This window comes from Pristis pectinata, chromosome 4, assembly GCF_009764475.1.
Source record: "Pristis pectinata isolate sPriPec2 chromosome 4, sPriPec2.1.pri, whole genome shotgun sequence".
In the NCBI taxonomy this organism is placed as follows: domain Eukaryota; kingdom Metazoa; phylum Chordata; class Chondrichthyes; order Rhinopristiformes; family Pristidae; genus Pristis; species Pristis pectinata.
This window is the reverse complement of record NC_067408.1, coordinates 111,905,219-111,926,974: the sequence shown is the minus strand read 5'-3', so window position 1 is coordinate 111,926,974 and position 21,756 is coordinate 111,905,219. Positions and strand designations below refer to the sequence as shown.

The 21,756-nt window shown below is 43.3% G+C and overlaps 1 protein-coding gene across 1 annotated transcript in view; it reads left to right on the top strand.

Annotated features, from left to right (window-relative positions):
* The window catches only part of LOC127569393 (A disintegrin and metalloproteinase with thrombospondin motifs 5), a 55,661-nt gene extending 38,552 nt beyond the window's left edge, over positions 1-17,109 (top strand). The window contains exons 7-8 of the mRNA XM_052013994.1: positions 66-241; positions 11,797-17,109. Coding sequence (XP_051869954.1) covers positions 66-241; positions 11,797-12,355 — 735 coding nt within the window. The 3' untranslated portion in view covers positions 12,356-17,109. The remainder of the gene's footprint in view (positions 1-65; positions 242-11,796) is intronic.
* The last annotated feature ends 4,647 nt before the right edge of the window (positions 17,110-21,756 follow it).

Sequence of the window (21,756 nt, the reverse complement as noted above, 5' to 3'; positions counted from 1 at the left end):
TATGATCTGCAACCCGTGCAGTATCTTTCCAGTTTCCCGAATTGTATTTTGTTTTTAATCCCCAGGTAACAGACGGAACGGAATGCCAACCGTACAGCAATTCAGTTTGTGTGCGTGGTCGCTGTGTTAAGACGGGCTGCGATGGTATAATTGGCTCCAAACTGCAGTATGACAAGTGTGGAGTGTGCGGCGGAGATAGTAGTACTTGTGTGAAAGTATCTCGAACTTTTACCAAGAGAAGGTAATGTGAATCAATATGTATGTATGTATATGCAGTATATTGTATATGTATATCTGTAAGGAGTTTGTATGTTCTCCCCGTGACTGCGTGGGTTTCCTCCGGGTGCTCCGGTTTCCTCCCACATTCCAAAGACGTACGGGTTAGGAAGTTGTGGGCGTGCTATGTTGGCGCCAGAAGCGTGGCGACATTTGCGGGCTGCCCCCAGAACACTCTACGCAAAGATGTATTTCACTGTGTGTTTCGATGTACATGTGACTAATAAATAAATATCTAATCTAATATCTAATAAGACGGACAGGGAATGTGGATTGTATAGGTAACTGGGAATATTTTGTATATATCTTATATACTCGAAGGACTGAGTTATAGACAGAGGTTGAGTAGGCTAGGACTTCATTCCTTGGAGCATAGGAGACTGAGGGGCGTAGAGAGGGTGAATGCACACAGTCTTTTTCCCAGGTTGGGGAATCAAGAACTAGAGGGCATAGGTTTAAGGTGAGAGGGGAAAGATTTAATAGGAAGCTGAGAGGCAACTTTCTTCACACAGAGGGTGGTCCATATATGGAATGAGCTGCCAGAGGAAGTGGTTGAGGCAGCTACAATAATAACATTTAAAAAACACTTGGACAGGCACATGGATAGGAAAGGTTTAGAGGGACATGGGCCAAACACAGGCAATTGGGACTAGCTTAGATGGGCATCTTGGTCAGCATGGACCAGCTGGGCCAAAGGGCCTGTTTCTGTGCTGTATGACTCTATGACTATTAGTGGGAAGTGGAGTTATTCTGTGAGCTGGTATAGACGTGATGGGCTGAATAGCTTCCTTCAGCCATTAAATATCAAATAACCCCACCTCTTTTACATAACAACTCCCATCCAAAAATCTGTAAGTATTAATATCGTCCCCATTGACGGGAGATTTCATCGTTCTCTGCTCGTACTTTGTGAGGACAGGAATGTTAATGCAGGGAAATGGAATATTATTCACATTTCCTTTTCCTAATTTTCCCCTCATTTGTAATAATTGTTCTGACTATCATCTCACTTCCATTCCATTAGCATCTGGGGATTTCTGATGTCTCGTTCAAGCTGCCTTTCTTGATGTGTAATCCTAAACTGTGGCTGTCAGCAGCCAGTACAGCAGTGGATACAACGTCCTCAAAGCTGAAAATCAGAAAAACTGCGGATGTTCGTAATCTGAAATAAAATCAGAAAATGCTGGATACACTCAGTGGATCAGGCAGCATCTCTGGAAAGAGAAACAGTCAACGTTTCAGGTCTAAGACCCTTCATCAGAACAGTTCTGACAAAAAGTCTTACATAGAACATAGAACATTACAGCACAGCACAGGCCCTTTGGCCCACAATGTTGTGCCGGCATCTTATCCTGCTCTAAGATCTAGCTAACCCTTCCCTCCCACATCGCCCCCCCCCCCCCCATTTCTCTATCATTCATGTGTCTACCTGAGAGTATCTTAAATGTCCCTAATGTATCTGCCCCCACAACCTCTGCCGGCAGTGCATTCCACGCACCCACCACTCTCTGTGTAAAAACTTACCCCGAATTCCCCCTTATATCTTCGTCCAATCACCTTAAAATTATGTCCCCTCGTGTTAGCCACTTTCATCCTGGGAAAAAGTATCTGACTGTCCACTCGCTCTATGCCTCTTATCATCTTGTACATCTCTATCAAGTCAACTCTCATGCTCCTTCTCTCCAAAGAGAAAAGCCCTAGCTCACTCAACCTATCCTCATAAGATAGGTCTTCAGGTCTTGGACCTGAAATGTTAACCGTTTCTCCTTCCACAGGTACTGCCTGACATCAGACCTGCTGAGTGTTTCCAGCATTTGGTATTGGTTTATTATTGTCACATGTACTGAAATATGGTGAAAAGCTTTTGTCTGCGTGTCATTCAGGCAGATCATGCCATACATAAGTATATTGAGATAGTAAAAAGAAAACAGAATGCAGAATATAGTGTTACAGTTATAGAGAAAGTGCAGTGCAGGTAAACAAATAAAGTGCAAGGGCCACAACAAGATAGATTGGGAGATCAACAGTTCATCTTTTAGCATATGAGAGGTCCTTTAAAGAGTGTTATAACCATGGGTTAGACGCTGTCCTTGAGCCTGGTGGTACGTGCTCTCAAGCGTCTGTATCTTCTGCCCGATGGGAGGGGGAAGAAGAGAGAATGTCCGGAGTGGGAGGGGTCTTTGATTATGTTGGCTGCTTTTCTGAGTCAGCGGGAAGTGTAGACTGAGTCCATGGAGGGGAGGCTGGTTCCATGGCAGAGATGGCTGTGTTCACAACTTCTAAAATTTCTTGCGGTCTTGGGCAGAGCAGTTGCCATAGCGAGCTGTGATGTATCCGGATAAGCTAATCTTATTCTTTTACTGCACACTTTCCAATGATTGTATAACCACTATCTGCAAGAACCCCAGCTATATTCTCTGCCCCTGGAAAATTAAGGTTACCTTAATTCCTTCATTTCCTCCATAGATACAAAATGCATCTGGACACAAAAGTCTGTTTTGAAAGGAGGTGAAAGCAAAAGGCTGGTGAGAGGAAGGAACCTTCCTCAATGCCAGTGTGGATCAGATCCACACCATCTAGGAGCCAAATGTAACCAGACTGAGATTCATGTTATGGCTTCTGAAAGCAGCTTGTCAATTGCAAAAGGTCCCAGATTCTCATAAAAATAAGAACAGGAGCAGGGATCAGATATCTCCAGAAGTGCAGGGAGGTCAGTACTTAGCAGGCAGCCAGTTAAGAAACGCACTTAAGATACGTTAATGAGCAATAATTGTCAGGAAGGGAGGAAGGGATGTTTGCAACAACAGTCTCCAAATATTTACTGCCCTGTCTTCCTGTGGTATCCCATTGACCCAATTTTCACTAGTTTATATAACATTTAATTCACTTGGTGGCAAATGTACTACATGGTGTGACATTAACTTATACAGTTCAGAATGCCACAGGTTCACTTCATAGTCTGTGCTAAGGAGCTAGTTGAGATGCTATGTTAATCCTCAGCCAGAAAAGATCAACGAGCTTGCCCACCCCAGTGCAGAAGCTGATCTGAAACAGACAGTTTATTTTTTCTGAACCTTCCTTTGAACATTGGAATTTCCTCCACTTTAACCCATGGGAGCTATCTTATCCCTGATTACAGTTGCGGAGACCTTCAAGACAGAATTCTACTCCTGATGACTATTTGTTGACCCACTTACTGAAAAGTGAGTGGAGGATTGGGTCCAGCTGTGTTTCCTCTTGCAGTCAGCTCGCCTGAGAACTTACAGCCTGGACCTGTGCCAAGAAATGATATACAGGGGGACCTGTGGGTGCAAGTCCACGGCTCCCTGGAAGTGGCAACACAGGTAGATAGGGTGGACGAGAAGGCCTACAGCATCCTTGCCTTTATCAGTCAGGGTGTTGAATATAAAAGTCAGGAAGCCATGTTGTAGCTGTATAAAACTTTGGTCAGGCCACATTTGGAGTATTGTATGCAGTTCTGGTCACTGCATTACAGGAAGGATGTGAATCTTTGGAGAGGGTGCCAACATACCAAAAGAGGTACACCAGGATGTTGCCTGGATTAGAAGGTACTAGCTACAAAGAGGGGTTGGGCAAACTCGGGTTGTTTTCTCTGGAGCATCAGAGGCTGAGAGGAGACCTGATAGAAGTTTATAAAATTATGAAAGGCATGGATAGGGTGGACAGAGTCTTTTCTCCGGGGTGGAAGTGTCACATACTAGAGGGTATAGTCTTAAGGTGAGAGGGGGAAAGTTTAAAGGAGATCTATGAGGCAAGTCTTTTTCACACAGAGTTGTAGGTGTGCCTGAAACGCACTGTCCGGGAAATGGTAGAAGCAGATACGATGGCAATGTTTAAGATGCATTCAGACAGGCACATGAAGAGGCAGGGAATGGAGGGATATAGACTATGTGCAGGCAGATGGGATTAGTTGGGATTGGTATCATGGTCGGCACAGACATTGTGGGCCGAAGGGCCTGTACCTGTGCTGTGCTATGTTCTAATAGCCGCTATCAGGACTCCCGGGACTGATCTGTTAGTGAGGCATTGGTGATGACTTGTGCTTGCAGAACCACTGGCGGGATGGGTGTGCATCTGTACAGGATTGGGGACGTTGTTCTGAGGGTGTCTGTTTGTGCACCAGGTAGTGAAAAGGTTACAACATTGTTGTGAAGGCATTGGAGCAACGGTTGCTGACATGGTAACAGCCTACAGTACAGTTTTCAGAGTACTTGCAACATCGTGGCTATCAACAAAAGGGTTAAGCACTCAATAGCCTGAGCAAGTCTGCTTTGATGTACATTGGCCCGTGCAGTGGTTTATACAACCTACAGCTCCTGCAGGTTAAAATGAAGGAAATTCCAGCGTTCTGCGGAATGTTATGAAAAAATAAATGGCATTAGGTTGCAGACTGGTCTCCGTTCAGTGAGAGGAAAACTGGTTGAATCAGTTTGTGTGATTTCCAGTTCAAGGACACAATTATTGAGGCCACAAGGTCATCGAAGACCACCGTGTGGTCTGGTGCAACGCCAGCATAGTCATTCTGAGATCCATAAGCTCGAAAATCAAGGGGCTTTTAAAATAAAACCACAAAGATGATAATCTCCTGCTCCTGAATGAAGGTCTGTCTAATGCTGTTGGAAACACTATTCACAAACACGCGATCCAGATGTGCAGGCTGGCTGCAACATCTCGCAGACAGACATGTGCTGGGCCAATGAAACCTTCAAACATCAAGTGTTACCAGCTGTTTAATAAATTGAGCATGTGTACGTGCAATACATTAGATCAATTAATGTGATTAACTTGGACTTAATAAATGTGACTATGCTAGAGAGGGTGCAGAAAAGATACACAGGGATGTTGCCGGGACTGGAGGGCTTGAGTTATAAGGAGAGACTGGATTGGCTGGGGACTGTTTTCCCTGGAATGAAGGAGGCTGAGGGGTGACCTTATAGAGATTTATAAAATCATGAGGGGCGTAGATAAGCAGGATGGTCACATTCTTTTTCCCAAGGTAAGTGAGTCTAAAACTAGAGGGCACAGGTTTAAGGTGAGAGGGGAAAGATTTAAAGGGGACCTGAAGGGCAAATTTTTCACAGAGGGTGGTGAGTATATGGAATGAGCTGCCAGAGGAAGTGGTTGAGGCAGCGACAATTACAACACTTAAAAGACATTTGGGCAGGTTCATGGATGGGAAGGGTTTTGAGGGATATGGGCCAAATGCAGGCAAATAGGACTAGCTCAGTAGGGCACCGTGGTCAGCATGGACAGGATGGGTCAAAGGGCCAGTTTCTGTGCTGTATAATTGTGACTCTGTAGTTCTTGGTATGAGGCTTGCATTTAAGGAATTGACAGTCAGCTGTGGTACGTTGCACGTGGACGGAATGTGACTGTGATTCCTGGCACGTCACTTGATTGCTCTCAGGAGGAAGAAATGATATGCCTGGAAATATCCCAGCATTCAAAGCTGTAGAGAAAGCCTTCTATTAAAGCTGTAGCTTTGAGATTACATTGTACCTGCGAATGAAATATGAAATTGCTTGTTCGATATTCCAGCAACAGTATTAATACATTTGTTTTAATTGAGTGAATGTATCTCTTGCACTAAGTCCCACACACTGTGAGAAGCATTTATGCAGTCAGGTTGGCTTAATTTTCCAGCTCATAGCCTTGTTACCATGGATACCAGTGTTTGTACATACCAATGCGTGAAAGGTCCCCGTAATCACATTATGATATGAATTACTGCAATATTATAGCTTGTGGCTACATATTACAAAGCAAAAGCAGGGTCAGTATATCATAAAACATCGCAAGAGACCATTCAGCCCATCAGCTCTGAGCTGGCTGTTTCTCCAAATTCCTGCATTATTTCTCCTTAAAGTTTTAATCAGACTCTGCTTTGAAAGCTAATATTAAATCTCCACCCACCATCCATCCAGGCACCACACTCATAGAAGAAGCTTTTCCTCTGCCTCTTTTGCTGGTCCCTTTTAAATCTTTTAACAAAGTTTCTCTGTACTTTCTGTAAAGCATCTCCAAATAATTAATGATTTTAAATGTCACCTTGGCCTTCTCTCTTAGAAAGAGGTCGTCTGCAGTTTCTTTAGTTTCTTCATTCCAGGGATGTGGGCTTCACAGACCGAGCCAGCATTTAATTGCCCATCCCTAGTTGTCCCTGAGAAGGTGGTGGCGAGCTGCCTGCTTGAACCGCTGCAGTCCTTGAGGTGTGGGTGTACCTCACAATGCTGTTAGGGAGAGAATGCCAGGATTTTGACCCAGTGATGCTGAAGGAACAGCGACATATTTCGAAGTCAGGATGGCTTGGAGGGCAACTTCCAGATGATGGTGTTCCCCAAGTTTTTGCTGCCCTTATCCTTCTAGCTGGTAGAGATCTTGGGTTTAGAAGGTGTGTATCATGTAACTATAATCACCGATGCCCAGAATCTACTCTTTATCCTATTCAAAACCTTCATATGGCTTCTGAGAGCCCAGTGACCAAAACTGGGAACAATATTCCATTTGCCTTGCAACTATTGCTGTACAATGGTTTTGCAAACCTACTGACTTTGTTAACCTTTGCCTTTGCTTACTAAGGCCAGGATCCCCAATACTTCGGGATGCCACAGTGGCGTAGCTAGCAGAGCTGCTGCCTCATGGTGGTAGAGACCCGGGTTCAATCCTGACCTCGGGTGCAGTCTGTGTGGAGCTTGCACGTTCTCCCGGTAACAGAGTGGGTTCCTCTGGGTGCTCCAGTTTCTTCCAAACATCCCAAAGACATGTGGGTCAGTAGGTTAATTGGTCACTGTAAATTATCTGCAGTATAGTGTGTAGATGTGGAAGACTCTGGGGTGAGTTGATGGGAATCTGGGGAGAATAAAATGGGATTAGTGTAGATGGTCACATGAACTCAATGAGCCAAAGGGTCTGTTTCTGTGCTGTATGACTCTGACTTTACTATCGACACACTGAGAACTCCTTCTTCCTGCCCCTGCTCTTTGTTATTTTAAATAAGTGGAAGGGTGGGTTAGTAAGTTTGCAGGTGACACGAAGGTTCGGGGGGGTTGTGGATAGTGTAGAAGGTTGTCGTAGGTTACAACAGGATATAGATAGGATGCAGACTTGGACGAAGAGGTGGCAGATGGAGTTCTATCTGGAAAAGTGTAAAGTGATACACTCTGGAAGATTGAACTTGAAGGTGGAGTACAAGGTTAATGTCAGGATTTTTAGCAGTGTGGAAGAAGAGGGATCTTTGGGTCCAAGTCCATAGATCCCTCAAAGTTGCCGTGCAAGTTGACAGGGTAGATAAGAAGGTGTATAGTATGCTAGCCTTCATCAGTAGGGGGATTGAGTTCAAGAACCACGAGGTAAAGTTGCAGCGCTATAAAACTCTGGTTAGACCACACTTAAGATGAGATAAGATATCTTAAGAGTATTGTGCTCAGTTCTGGTCGCCTCATTATAGAAAGGATGTGGAAGCTTTAGAGAGGGTGCAGAGGAGATTTACCAGGATGCTGCCTGGAGTAGCGAACATGTCTTCTGAGGAAAGGTTGAGCGAGCTAGGGTTTTTCTCTTTGGAGCGATGGAGGATGAGAGGCGACTTGATAGAGATGTATAAGATAATGAGGGGCATAGATAGTGGACAGCCAGCACCTTTTTCCCAGGGCGGCAATGACCAATACCAGAGGACATCAGTTTAAGGTGAGCAGAGGAAAGATTAGGGGAGATGTCAGAGGTAGGTTTTTTACACAGAGAGTGGTGGGTGCCTGGAATGCACTGCTGGGGCTGGTGGTAGAGGCTGGTCCAATAGGGACGTTGAAGACACTCTTAGATAGGCACACGGATGTAAGAAAAATGGAGGGTTATGGGCTGTGTAGGAGGGAAGGGTTAGATTGATCATGGAGTAGGTTTATATAGGTTGGCACAACATTGTGGGCCAAAGGGCCCGTACTGTGCTGTACTGTTCTATGTTCAAAACACACTTCAATCTCTTGAATTTCATCAGTTATATGTCTGCCTGTTTTACCATTTGATCCATATCTTTCTCATTGTATAATACTCTTTAAAGTTTCATGTCTGACTCAACCCTGTCTTTTGTTGTAAAATTATCCCTTCCTTTTGAAATTATATCTGTACCCACAAGGACACGTTGTTAATGTGTATCACAAATAACAGTAACCATTGTGCTGAGCCTTGGGGAACTCCAGTGTATTCAGTCTTTCAGTTTTCCATTGCTTATCCAGTTTGGTCCTATTCTGCCCCTGCTGCTGTTATTACATAACTTCAATTCTTCTAACAAGTTAATATGTGGTATTTGGCTTTTGAACATTCATATTCACAACATCACAGCTGATAAAATTGCTTTCCTCCATCTCCCCTGTTACCTTATACATAAATATAATCAAGTTAATGGGACATGATTTGCCCTGATAAATCACTGCGAGTTCTCCTTTGGCAGTGGCTGTTAAGTTTCTACAAAAAAAATACTGTGTCTAACAGCTTCCTGACTTCGATGCTGTCTGTGTGGAGTTTGTACATTCTCCCTGTAACCGCGTGGGTTTCTTCCTGGTGCTCCAGATTCCTCCTACATCCCAAAGTTGTGCAGGTTGGTAGGTTAATTGGCCACTGTAAATTATCCCTAGTGTGTAGGTGTGTGGCAGAATCTGGGGGAGTTGCTGGGAAATGGGGAGGAGAATGAAACAGGCTAGGATAGGACAGGCACGGTAGTGTGGCGGTTAGTGTAACCCTATTACAGTGCCAGCGACCCCGGTTCAATTCCAGCCACTGTCTGTAAGGAGTTTGTACATTCTCCCTGTGTCTGCGTGGGTTTCCTCCGGGTGCTCCGGTTTCCTCCCACATTCCAAAGATGTACGGGTTAGGAAGTTGTGGGCATGCTATGTTGGCACCGGAAGCGTGGCGACACTTGCAGGCTGCCCCTAGAACACTCTGCTCAAAAGGTTCATTTCACTGTGTGTTTCAATGTACATGTGACTAATAAAGATATCTTATAGGATTAATGTAAAATTGGGTGCTTGATGGTGGGTACAGAGGGCCTGTTTCTGTGTATATCTTTATGGCTCTCTCTATGACTCTTCCCCAGAGACTAACATTAAACTATCTCGCCTGTAATTGGCAAGTTCATCCTTTTCCTGGGTCCAATATTTATAATCCTCCAGCCCTTTAGCGCTTTCCCTGTACCTAAATAGACCACAGCCCTTTCTGCTCTCGCTTCACTCTGCAACTCAAGAATGTATTCCAACCAGGACTGGGTATCCTATTCAGCCTGACTACTGCCAAGATTTCTAGTACCCTCTTTATCTCGTTGTCTTGTTTAGTATCCCGGTAACCTTATTTACCCATAGCTTCCACAAAGTTCTTACTCTGGGTAACCATGTGCAAACTATGTCATTAGTACTCAGCCTTGCTGTCTGACTCAACCATGTCTTTTGTTGTAGAATTAACCCTTCCTTTCCTCCAACCCTTTACTGTTGTCATCCCATAAATGCCTTTGGCTCTCTTATTTGCCGGCCACCAACTGCTTCTCAAGTTATCCTTTTACACCTCTTATTCCTTTTCCTCTGCACTTTTTACATTTTGCCTGCTCCTTGCATTAACAAGGTTACATCTTTATTTTCTTTACCCCATTCTCCAGTTCTTTCATTAGATTTCTAGCTTTGTTCATCCTCCCTTTCCTCCTTGTGGGAATGTACAGGTTATACGCAAGCAATCTCCTCTTTCAACAGCCATTCATTGTCCCATTGCTTTTTTAACCCCCCCCCCCCCCCAATCCTTCCCTCCTCCAATTGTTGAGATTAGCCCTCGTCCATATTACTGTTCCTCCACTGGCTTGTTTCTTTCTCCATGAGTAATCTGACCATCACGATATTAGACTCATACAACACAGGAACAGGCCCTTCAGCCCAACTGGTTCATGTTGACTAAGATTCCCATCTAAGCTAGTCCCGTGTGTCCGTGGTTGGCCCATATCTCTCTAAACCCTTCCTATCAATGGACCTGTCCAAGTGTCTTAAATGTTGTTAGTGCACCTGCCTCAACCACTTCCTCTGGAAGCTCATTCCATGTACTGACCCCGCTCTGGGTGAAAAATTTTCCCCTCATGTTCCTATTAAATATCTCCCCTCTCACCTTAAACCTATGTCCCCTCATCCTTGATTCCCCAACCCTGGAAGAAAGACTGTGTATTGAGCCTATCTATGCCCCTCATGATTTTATACACATTGTGCCCACAGTTTCTCAGGGTTCCCAATTCTGACAGTCTCCTCTTGGACCCCTGGCTCCTCAAGACAAGCTCCAACAGTCCATCTACCCTCGTTGGGCAAGAAAACTCCCCTGAAAGCACTTATAATATTCTTTCTTTTCTCTGCCTTGAACACTCATTTCCCCAATAGGTAGCTAAGGTCTCTATGGTCACTTTTTCAAAAGACCCTGCACATCTCTGTAATTTCCATGACAATATTTATTAGTCACATTTACATCAAAATACATCTTTTGCGTAGAGCGTTTGCATAGAGTGTCGCCATGCTTCTGGCACCAACATAGCATGCCCGTAACTTCCTACGTCTTTGGAATGTGAGAGGAAACCGGAGCCCCCAGAGAAAACCTATGCAGACATAGGGAGAATGTATAAGCTCCTTACAGACAGCAGCCGGAATTGAACCCAGGTCGCTGGCTCTGTAAGCGTTACACTAACCGCTACACTACCGTGCCTGCCCCAATCTGCCTCTCTGTTTATTGTAGATAATACAGATGCTAGAGGGCATAGCTTTAAGGTGAGAGGAGGAAAGTTTAAAGGGGATGTGCAGGGCAAGTTTATTCCACAGAGAGTGGTGGGTGCCTGGAAAACACTGCCAGGAGTGGTAGTGGAAGCAGTTACGATAGTGGCATTCAGGAGACTTTTACGTGGGCAGGGAATGGAGACCATGTGCAGGCAGAAGGGATTAGTTTAATTTGGCATTGTGCTTGGCACAGACATCGTGGGTCGAAGGGTCTGTTCCTGTGCCACACTGTTCTATGTTCTATACCTCCATGACATTAGTATAATTTTGAGAAGAACTACAGGTCTTGTGTATTTTGCAAAAGAATAGCAGACCCTCGCTGTGTTCTGGAAAAGTAGTGTGTGCCTCCTGAAGGGAAACAGACCCTATGTATATTTAGAGGACAAGAAAACTCAGAGCAAAACATTCTGTTATGGGACAACAATAGGACCCTGTGCATATCCTATTCTACAGGACCAAGTGCTGCTAAATGAGATTAGTAAAGATGGGTACTTGATAGCATGGACATGATGGGCCGAAGGGTCTGTTTCTGTGCTGTGTGACTCTATGGCTATATATATGCTACTGGGAATAACCAACCCTACATAGATTACAGGATATTACAGATCCTGTATCACAGAGGCATAATCGTCATATATAACAGTAAAGAAGTCTGCATGTTTTATGGGGATAGTAAGTTGTGGACAATAAAATAATGTCCTTTTCATTCTTATCGCCACAGTGTTGGGTACAGAGAAGTGACAAGAATCCCTGCCGGGGCGATCCATATCAAAGTGAGACAGCACAAACCCAAGGGTCAGCAGCGATTCACTGCTTACTTGGCAGCCAAGAGGAAGAACGGGGACTATCTTTTCAATGGCAAGTACATGATCTCAACTTCGGAGACCATCATTGACCTCAATGGCACGGTGCTCAACTACAGTGGATGGAGCCAGAGAGATGATGAGATGCATTCCATGGGCCACGGCCCATTGAAGGAGCCGTTGATCATTCAGATTCTTGCCACCGACCCCGGGAAACCAGTTGACGTGCGCTACAGCTACTTTATCCCAAAGAAGCCACAGCCTGCGACCAGTGAGAATGCCATCAAAACTCTGGCTGCACAATCCCACCTGCCCAAGTGGATGACAGGACCTTGGTTGACATGTTCCAGAACCTGCGACACTGGCTGGCAGACTAGAACCGTTCAGTGCAAGAATGGAGAAGGGAAGTTGGCCAAAGGGTGTCCCCTGTCCCAAAGACCATCAGCATTTAAACGGTGCTTTCAGAGAAATTGTTAATGCACATTTACCTGTAAGAGTCTCTTTTTTTTTAAAGTTTGTCATTCCATTTTCTGTGTTAATTTAAAATTCTCAGAGGGAAGGAAGGAAAACATTCTCAGTGTATCTTGACGTTAAGCAGAAATTGCTCCTACATCAAGAACGTGGGCAGAATCCATCTCATTATCCAAATGAGTGCACGTTGGAGAGTGGGGGAGCATCGGACACATGGCTCCAGGAGTCTACAGATTTGGTGAGAACGAGTGAGTAGAAGCTGATGGCAGCTGGCATGTCACCTACCTCAGATGCCTCCCTCATCCACGTTGAAATGAGAACCTGGCAACTATCCTTTCCACAGTTATCAGGCAGTGCATTGATTCCAGAATCCTTTCCATCCCTTCCGTAGAAGCAGACATCTGCAGTTTTGGCACAGCCTCCATTTTGCTTTGCTCTTCCGTGGCCTCTTGATTGGGGCCAGTGACTGATTCCTGGGAGTTTGACTAAGAGAGTGCAGGACTGACTGCATCCTCCAATGACGGTGAAAGGCGCCAGCTGCGTGAATGTTTGTGAAAGGAATGAGTAATCTGGTGTCTCAATGAGATCACTGCACTTTGCGGACTCTCGGTGGAACATATGCCACAGTGATTGCATTAGAGTGTTTAGTGTTATTGCCTCTCGCTACATTGCCTGGCCGTGAACCACTTGTGATGGACTTTCTTAAACGAAGCACTATATGATTCCAGTTTGTAATTGCAAATCTCTCTGGCACAAGAATGAAGAGCTGTCTGGAGTTGAACAGCAGAAGGGAAGCAGGTATGGAAAATCCAACATTGTATCCCTGATGGACCATCAACCATACTGACTGCGTTCCAATTGGTGAATGAACAATGCAAACCTGAAGCCACACCAAAGACCTTTCCCAGAAAATAGTGGTTTTACAGAACATCTAAATCAATTATCATCTCAACTTACCACTCTTAACTTGAGTGAATATCTGTCCATGGTTTGTCCCAACCCACCGTGTACTCTGCTTGGTGTATCAGTAGCATCACAGAACTCCAAAGGACAGAAAGGACAAGCTTGTGTTTCATCTCCGACTGAAGGAATTTTTTTTCCTTTGACACATACTTTACAGTGCAGGTTATAAACTGGTGGGAGCATGGAATTAATTGTCAATAAGGTACTTTGATCTGATGAAACAGCAGTTCCTTTCAAAGTTGTCTCACCAGGGGATGGGGATGATGAAAGGGAGTAAATTCAGGTCTGGTTCTGATATTTGCTTAAGGACAGTTCATCAAATAATTTGGAAATTTTCAGTAACTAGCAATTCCACATGATGGGAACAGGAGTAGCAGACAGAAGGAAGTTTACTTCCAATGGGACTGACTTTTCCACTCCAAATTGCTTATTAGAAAAGCTGCCTCAAAATCCAAACTGTGTATTACAAGACTGCACTGGGGCAGCCCTGGCCCAATGGGGACCAAGTACACACATCCCGAAAAGCCTTTGGTTTACAGCTGTGAGCTTGCCAAAGGTCAGTTTTAAGAGGGCAATTAGTCAGTCAATTCATGGGCTTCACGAACCGTCCACTGCCAATTCCATGATTTTAAAAAGGGACGTGGTGACTTACATTAAAAGTAGATGATTTTACTCACCATCCTGCAAGGGGTTCTATGGAGTCATTTAGGGTGTTTCTGATTAGCTAGCTGTGATTTCCATGGTAGCTATCAAACCAGTGCTAGAAGCTATCTAATCAGAAGTTATTTGCAGGTGGGAAAATGTGCAATTTTTATAGTTAATGCTTTTAGTTTCCTGCTTCATCCCTCATCTTAATGAAGCACTCAGCTGCCATGCCACTTATAAATGCATCATTATCTCTTTCCAAATGGTTCTGTTATTACTCATTCTCAAAATATAGTTGTACCTGTGAAGTCAAACTTTCCCCATCCCTATTTATCAGGAGAAGCTGTTGCTGACAGGCTTTCTGCTGTTGTATTGGTACAGCAGCATTGTGTTTGCCGACTCAGTTAAGAATCAACCACATCGGTGTGGAACTGAAGTCACACATAAGCTGGTGAGATAAAGGCAGCAAGTTTCCTTGCCTGAAGGTCATTAATTGATCATTTCAGCACTTATGATAACGCAACCACTGTGGTCACTTTTACTGCCAACGGCTTTTTAATTCTAGACTCTTTCTGAACTGAATCCAAAGTCACAGACTAGCAAGAGGAGACTTGGCATTGCATTATTAGGATTATATGTCCAGACTTCAGTCTAGCCAGACTATATGTGACTTCAGTCCTACGAACCCAGTTACATAACCACTATGTTGAATGCACAATGTAGTACTGAACCACAAGTTCAGTCCTTCCTTATGCTTGATCTCAAAGGAACAAGTAAAGATTGTTGTCATTGTTGAGATAAGACCGTTCAACTCATTCAAATTGCCGCTGTGATGGCCTAACTCTTCCAGCCTATTTCTTTATCTCTATTGTGTTCCTGGTAAGCATGTCTATCTCCTATCTGTAAGTGGCCTCCTCGCAATTTCAGTGAATATATTAGCATAGGTTTCACTTACCCTAGGGAGGATAAAAATTACCACTTGTAATGGGATTGAGTAACCAAACTGATCCAGGGACATGAGTTCAAGTCCCACCACAGCAGCTGAGGAACTGTACTTCATCTGGAGTCTGCCACGCTCACCTGGTCTGGCTCCAGACCCACAGCTTTGTGGCTGACACATGGAAAGATGTTTCATAGCAAACCACTCCGTTCAAGAGAAGCAGAGATGACAATTAAAAACCGGCCTTGGCAGTGACTACCAAATCCTGTGAATGGATAAATAAAGAATAAGTTGCACTGCCATACTAACCTGTAGAGTGAAGATCTTACACAATTTCAATATCACATGTTGATTCTTGCGTATGCCAGAGATGCAATAATTGTCTATGTTGGTGAGATAGAGTAGAAGGAAAGATCTTTAGACCTATCGATACCCAAATTTTTTTCAATTAGCCACACTTAAACAATACTTTAGAAAACTAAGTTGTATGGTTGCCCTTTCAATCAGACCATGCCAACTGGATTGTTGTTCTGTCTAAAGTGAAATCAAATTGGACCCAATCTGAAACTGGTTTGGTCTCCGAATGACCTAAAAGCAGTTGACTACAGTGTCCTAGTCTCTACCTCTACTCTCAGAGAGATTGTAGCACATTAAAAAAAAAGGAGCAAGCTACTCTTAATGTGGATCAGTGATGAAGATAACCTCTTTTGTCTCTATATGTTGTTTATAAAGAGTTCATAACTTCTAGAATATTTATTACAGTTCCCAGGACTTCAGTGAAAGTCTGTCAAGAAAGCATGTGTACATCTGGCATGGCAAGGTTCAACTTTCTAAAAGACTAGTATTGAAACCATGCAATTTCTACTTATAGAATTGGAATGGAATATAGCTAATAGGAAAGGCTAGACAAAGATCATTGTTTGATATGCTATTTAACAATTATTATGGAAGTTGCAAGAAAAAACATGATGATTAGATATTGAAATGGAATAGATACATGTGGATAATTTACTCCATCTGGCCAGGTAGCTATGAGTATTAATCTCCTCACACTTTGGGTGTGTATTCTTGAACTGTATGGGTAGATATCAAAGCTGTAGATTTAATGATGGGTCCTAATCAATATGCTGTTCTGGCATCTTATATACATCCAAAACCAAAATAATTTGCTCTGGTTTATCCAAAATAATTATCTGCTTGTATGTGTTTGTGGTTTCTGCAGCAGATGTGCACACCTTGTAGATAAATGCACTTTCAATCAAGAGAGATCAGTTGCATTCCAAATAACTATAATTCATGGCTGTTATAAAGAAGGCCTCTATGTATTATTCCAGAGACATGAATCTGCTTTATCCTCTGTAGTGATCGATGTAAACCACTCCTGTTTACTGCCCAAAGCCCATTCAGACCAATTCGGGGTAGTCAAAGTAACTATTATATAGTCAGCAGTGGTAGGATTTAAACTTGAAAGCTCCCACAAAACAGCTCAATTTGTTACATCTTAACCAGGAAACTCAGTGGGGAGTACTGAAGAGACAGAAGTTCCCCTCTTTTCTTTGAGAAAGTCATCAAATCTTCTAAATCTCCAGCACCCTGTAGGTTATTAACCTTTGAACATTCAAAGCTGTGCTCCTATACGGTGGTCACTGGACCGAGGTAATAGGGAGAGCCAGAATCCTTCAAATGTGAGTCTGAAAGCCCAGCTTTCAAACTAAATTCCTGGCAAGCACTCCCTTTGAGTTGATACCCCACTGCTTACTTGTCTCTGGTAGATGGGTGTGGCCCTGCATAGTCGGGAAAAGGACTGTGTCGGTGATGGAAGGAGCTTCATATCTAGAGTGTATCCTGTGTATATCAATCCTTCCATTACTTCTCACTGTTGTCCAAGGGAAGCTTGAAAAATGACAACCATTGCTTTCCAGAAAGAGGGAGGAGGGGGAAAACTCCCAGCAATTGAGAACAAATTGTATTTGATGTTATTTGAATGGGAATAGGCGAGGTATAAACTTGACTCTTTAGCCTTTATTTACATGAAGGCCAATATCTACTATTCATAGTTACCTGTGGATACTATCTCATGATGTATGTGGCACATATTACAATAGGGAAACTCCAGTTCCAGCAGCCAATGTTTGCTTCTGGAAGAAATACAGGACTTCTCTAATACCCAGGGATCAGGATGAACTGCCAGTTCAAAACTGAGTGCAGGGGCCTCAAAGGTTTAGGGAGTGGTGGGAAGGAGTGTGGGTGGGAGGGCTTGGTAGAAGCTTGTGGGGAGGGGGGTGGGTGGCGGTGGAGTGGAGTCATGGGCGAGAACGCTATCATTTTCACCTGCAGCCTTAAGCTCAATGATCTTTGGGCAACATGTCCAAATGATTATCGTAAAAGGAAACACAAAATGCTGGGAACACTCCTCAGGTCGGGCAGCTTGTGTGGAAAGAAAAACAGAATTGATAGAACATAGAAAACCTACAGCACAATTCAGGCCCTTTGGCCCACAAAGTTGTGCTGAACAAGTCCCTACCTTAGAAATTACTAGGCTTACCCATAGCCCTCTATTTTTCTAAGCTCCATGTACCTATCCAACAGTCTCTTAAAGGACCCTATCGTATTCGCCTCCACCACCGTTGCCGGCAGCCCATTCCACGCACTCGCCACTCTCTGAGTAAAAGAACTTACCCCTGACATCTCCTCTATACCTACCCCCCAGCACCTTAAACCTGTGCTCTCTTGTGGCAACCATTTCAGCCCTGGGAAAAAGCCTCTGACTATCCACACGATCAATGCCTCTCATCATCTTATATGCTTAATATCTCAGGTCAAAGAACAAAGGGTCTTCAACCTGAAATGTTCATTCTGTTCCCCTTTCCACAGACACTGCCTGTCCTGCTGAGTGTTTCCAGTGTTATCTGGTTTTTATTTTAGTTCTAAATGATTCCCAGGAGATGTTTTCTGGTATCTCAGTGTGTGCTCTTGAGGAGCAATGGATGGGTGGTGTTATTCTGGACTTTTGTGTCCCACCCCTAATTGTTTTCATAGCTGGACTAGAGGAATCAAAAGTAATCCAAATTTGCTCTGCAGTGGTTTAACAAATCCCTTTTGAATTTAGCAGCCTAGGAAAGAAGGAAAAGTATTTCTGCTGTGAGAAGATTTCAATAGGGTCTCCACAAAGAGGGGGAAAAAAATCATTCCATTTAAATTGTGGAAAAATTCCTGAGGCACAGCACTGAAATAATTTATTTGTATTTGTACAACTGGTGTGTGAATTTAATGTAACAGTTTTATTTATTGTTATTTAATTTGGAGAACACCAATCATGCAAGTTTTTTTTTGGAAAAAAAAGAATTTGCTGTTGTGTCCTATTTTACAATTGTGTTTAATTTATGCATCACACTTGTGAAATTTCACTTTTTTAAAAAAATATGTGTATGTTTACGTAATGTACAGCACTGGTTGCTTTGTGTACTATTGTGATTTGCTCTTTCCTCATGCAGTTACTTTGCTGTTTGTATTCTTCATGAGATAAGCTGCACTTATCTTTTAAAAAAAATAATTGACTGAGACAGGATGTCAAATCCACTCTAATACTTGTTTCAAAAATGTAACAGTTGTATAACGCATATTAATCATGTCAAAGACATTTTTTATCAATTATTTTAAGCCCAGCAGTGATATTCTGTAATATACTGTAACATTAATCATTGTTGTATGTGGAACTAATGCCAAAATTCATCTTTTTTTTATGTGTGCAAATTATATATTCCCAAATGCAATACTACAGTCTCACAATTTAATTTGGTGTTTAATGGTTGAATTTAAGAGATTATTTCAGTATTCAGTTTCAACCCTGAGATTTCATACATTCCACACACACTCTTATCTCATAAGCACAGGGATAAAAAGAAAAAAATAATTTAATTAAGTTCAAGGGAAGCAGCAATGACAAATCTTTCAAACTATATCTTGCTTGTATGTGTGGTGTGTGCATGCATGCAAGCAAGCGTACACCTTCACAGTTAGGACTTCCAGCATCTCCTAGTTTAGATTACACCCATCTCCCTGAGTGGATAATGGAAATTAGAAGATAGTTGCGATCCCCTAGATTTTCTTCTGAATGTCTGCCTGCAATATGGACCAGAAAGCAAGTGTACTGCAAATGAATGCAGAAACCTCATGCAATTTGATTCAGCGAGGAAACTGAAGGAAGTATTTCTATTTAGAACATAGAATACAGAACAGTACAGCACAGTATGGGCCCTTCGGCCCACAAAGTTGTGCCAACCTATATCCACATGCAAAATCTGTCCCCCTCTCTGCTTCACCTCCCATAACCCTCTATTTTTCTTTCATCCATGTGCCTATCTAAGAGTCTCTTAAATGACCCTGTTCTATCAGCCTCTACCACTACCACTGGCAGTGCATTCCAGGCACCACTCTCTGTGTAAAAAAACTACCTCTGACATCTCCCCTAAACTTTCCTCCACTCACCTTGAACAGATATCCTCTGATATTGGTCATTACTGCCCTGGGAAAAAGGTGGTGGCTGTCCACTTTGTCTACACCCCTCATAATCTTATATACCTCTATCAAGTCACCTATCATCCTCCATCGCTCCAAAAAGAAAAGCCCTAACTCACTCAACCTCTCCTCATAAGCCACGTTCTCTAATCCAGGCAGCATCCCGGTAAATCTCCTCTGTACCCTCTCCACATTCTTCCTATGAAGTGGCAACCAGAAATGAACACAATATTCCAAGCATGGTCTAACCAGAGACCAATAGAGCTGCAGCATTACCTCTCTAACTCAGTCCCCCAACTAATAAGTTTTAGTCGGTGCCTTCCGCAAATTTGAGATGCCACAAGTGCTTCACATCCAATGTTTTTTTTATTTGGAACTGTGGCTGCTCTTGCAGTGTGGAAAAAGACAGAAGCCAGTTAGCCCTTGCAAGGGTGGACAACTCTCAGATAAATGATCAAGCAGTAAGGTTTTTGTGATGATGGTTCACCAGCCCACTGGAGCACTTCTTGGAAGAGTCTAATTCCTTTCAGAGGCTTGGGATACCTCCGGGGAAAAACTGCAATCAATGAAGTACTTTTGATGTAGGGAGATGAAGCTACTAATTAGCACACAGTGAGATCCCACAAGGAGGCAGATAACCAGCTACTCTGCTTTCTCTTAGATTTACAGAGTCATACATAAGAACTTAGAGATATAGGAGCAAAAGTTGGCACCTCACCCCTCAAGCCTGCTCCGCATTCAGTGTGATCATTGGCAGAACTGCCCGGGCCCCAACTCCTCTCCTGTACTAGTTCCACATAATATACACTTCCTTGATCTTTCAAAAATTTAGTCAAAGTCGAGTTTCATGTCCAATGCACAAGTCCATGTATGCATAGGTGCAATGGAAAACTTACTTGCAGCAGCATCACAGGCACATAGCATCAGATAAGCAGCATTCACAAGAAATACATAACAAACTTAAATTATACACAATTTTCACAAGAAAGAGCACAGAACAAAAAGAAGTCCATTTTAGTGCAAAGCAGTCATAGTGTTGCTCTACTGAGGCAGTGATTAGGGTTGTGCAGGTTGGTTCAAGAACCAAATGGTTGAAGGCAAATAGTTGTTCTTGAACTTGGTGGTATGGGACTTCAGGCTTCTGTACCTCCTGCCCGATGGCAGCTGCGAGAAGATGTCATGGCCCGGATGGTGGGGATCTTTGATGAGTTTATTGTCATATGCACATGTGTGCACAGGTGCAATGAAAGTGTTACTTGCAGCAGCATCACAGGCACATAGCATCAGATACACAAATTTCACAAGAAAAATATAAATTAAACATAAATTATACACAATTTTTACAAGAAAGAACACAATTAGAACAAAAAACCAAGTCCACTGTAGTTGTCAACCTCCTTTTAAATACCTCCAATGATCTGACCTCCACAACCCTTCCAGGGCAGAGAATTCCAGAGATTCACTGCTCTCTCAAAGAAGGTCCTACACACCTCAGTCTTAAATGACTACCCTTTTGTCTTGTACTCTGTCCCCCCATTCGAGATTCTCCCACTAGTGGAAGCATCTCAGCATCTACTCTGTCATGATCCCTCAGGATCTTATGTTTCAATAAGATCACCCCTCATTCTTCTAAACTCCAAAGAATACAGATCTACGTTTTTTATCTGCTTGTGATTGGGAAACCCTCTCATCCCAGGAGTTAGCCTTATGAATCTCTTTTGGAATGCCTCCAACACTAGTGTAGCCTTTCTTAAAGATGGTGACCAAAACTGTGCACGATACTCCAGCTGTGACCTCACCAATATCCTGTTCAATTACTTCCCAGCTTCTAAACCCCGCCACCCTTGCAATAAAGGCTGATGTGCTATTTGCTTTCCATTTGCTGAACGTAGAACATAGAACATAGAACAGTACAGCACAATACAGGCCCTTCGGCCCACAATGTTGTGCCGAACTTTAAACCTCGCCTAAGACTATCTAACATCTTCCTCCTACATATCCCTCTGTTTTGAATTCCTCTGTATGCTTATCTAGTAATCTCTTGAATTTGACCAATGTACCTGCCTCTACTACCGCCCCAGGCAGCGCATTCCATGCCCCAACCACTCTCTGGGTAAAAAACTTTCCTCTGATATCTCCCTTGAACTTCCCACCCATTACTTTAAAGCCATGCCCTCTTGTATTGAGCATTGGTGCCCTGGGAAAGAGGCGCTGGCTGTCCACTCTATCTATTCCTCTTAGTATTTTGTACATCTCTATCATGTCTCCTCTCATCCTCCTTCTCTCCAAAGAGTAAAGCCCTTAGTCTCTCCTCACAATGCATGCTCTCTAAACCAGGCCA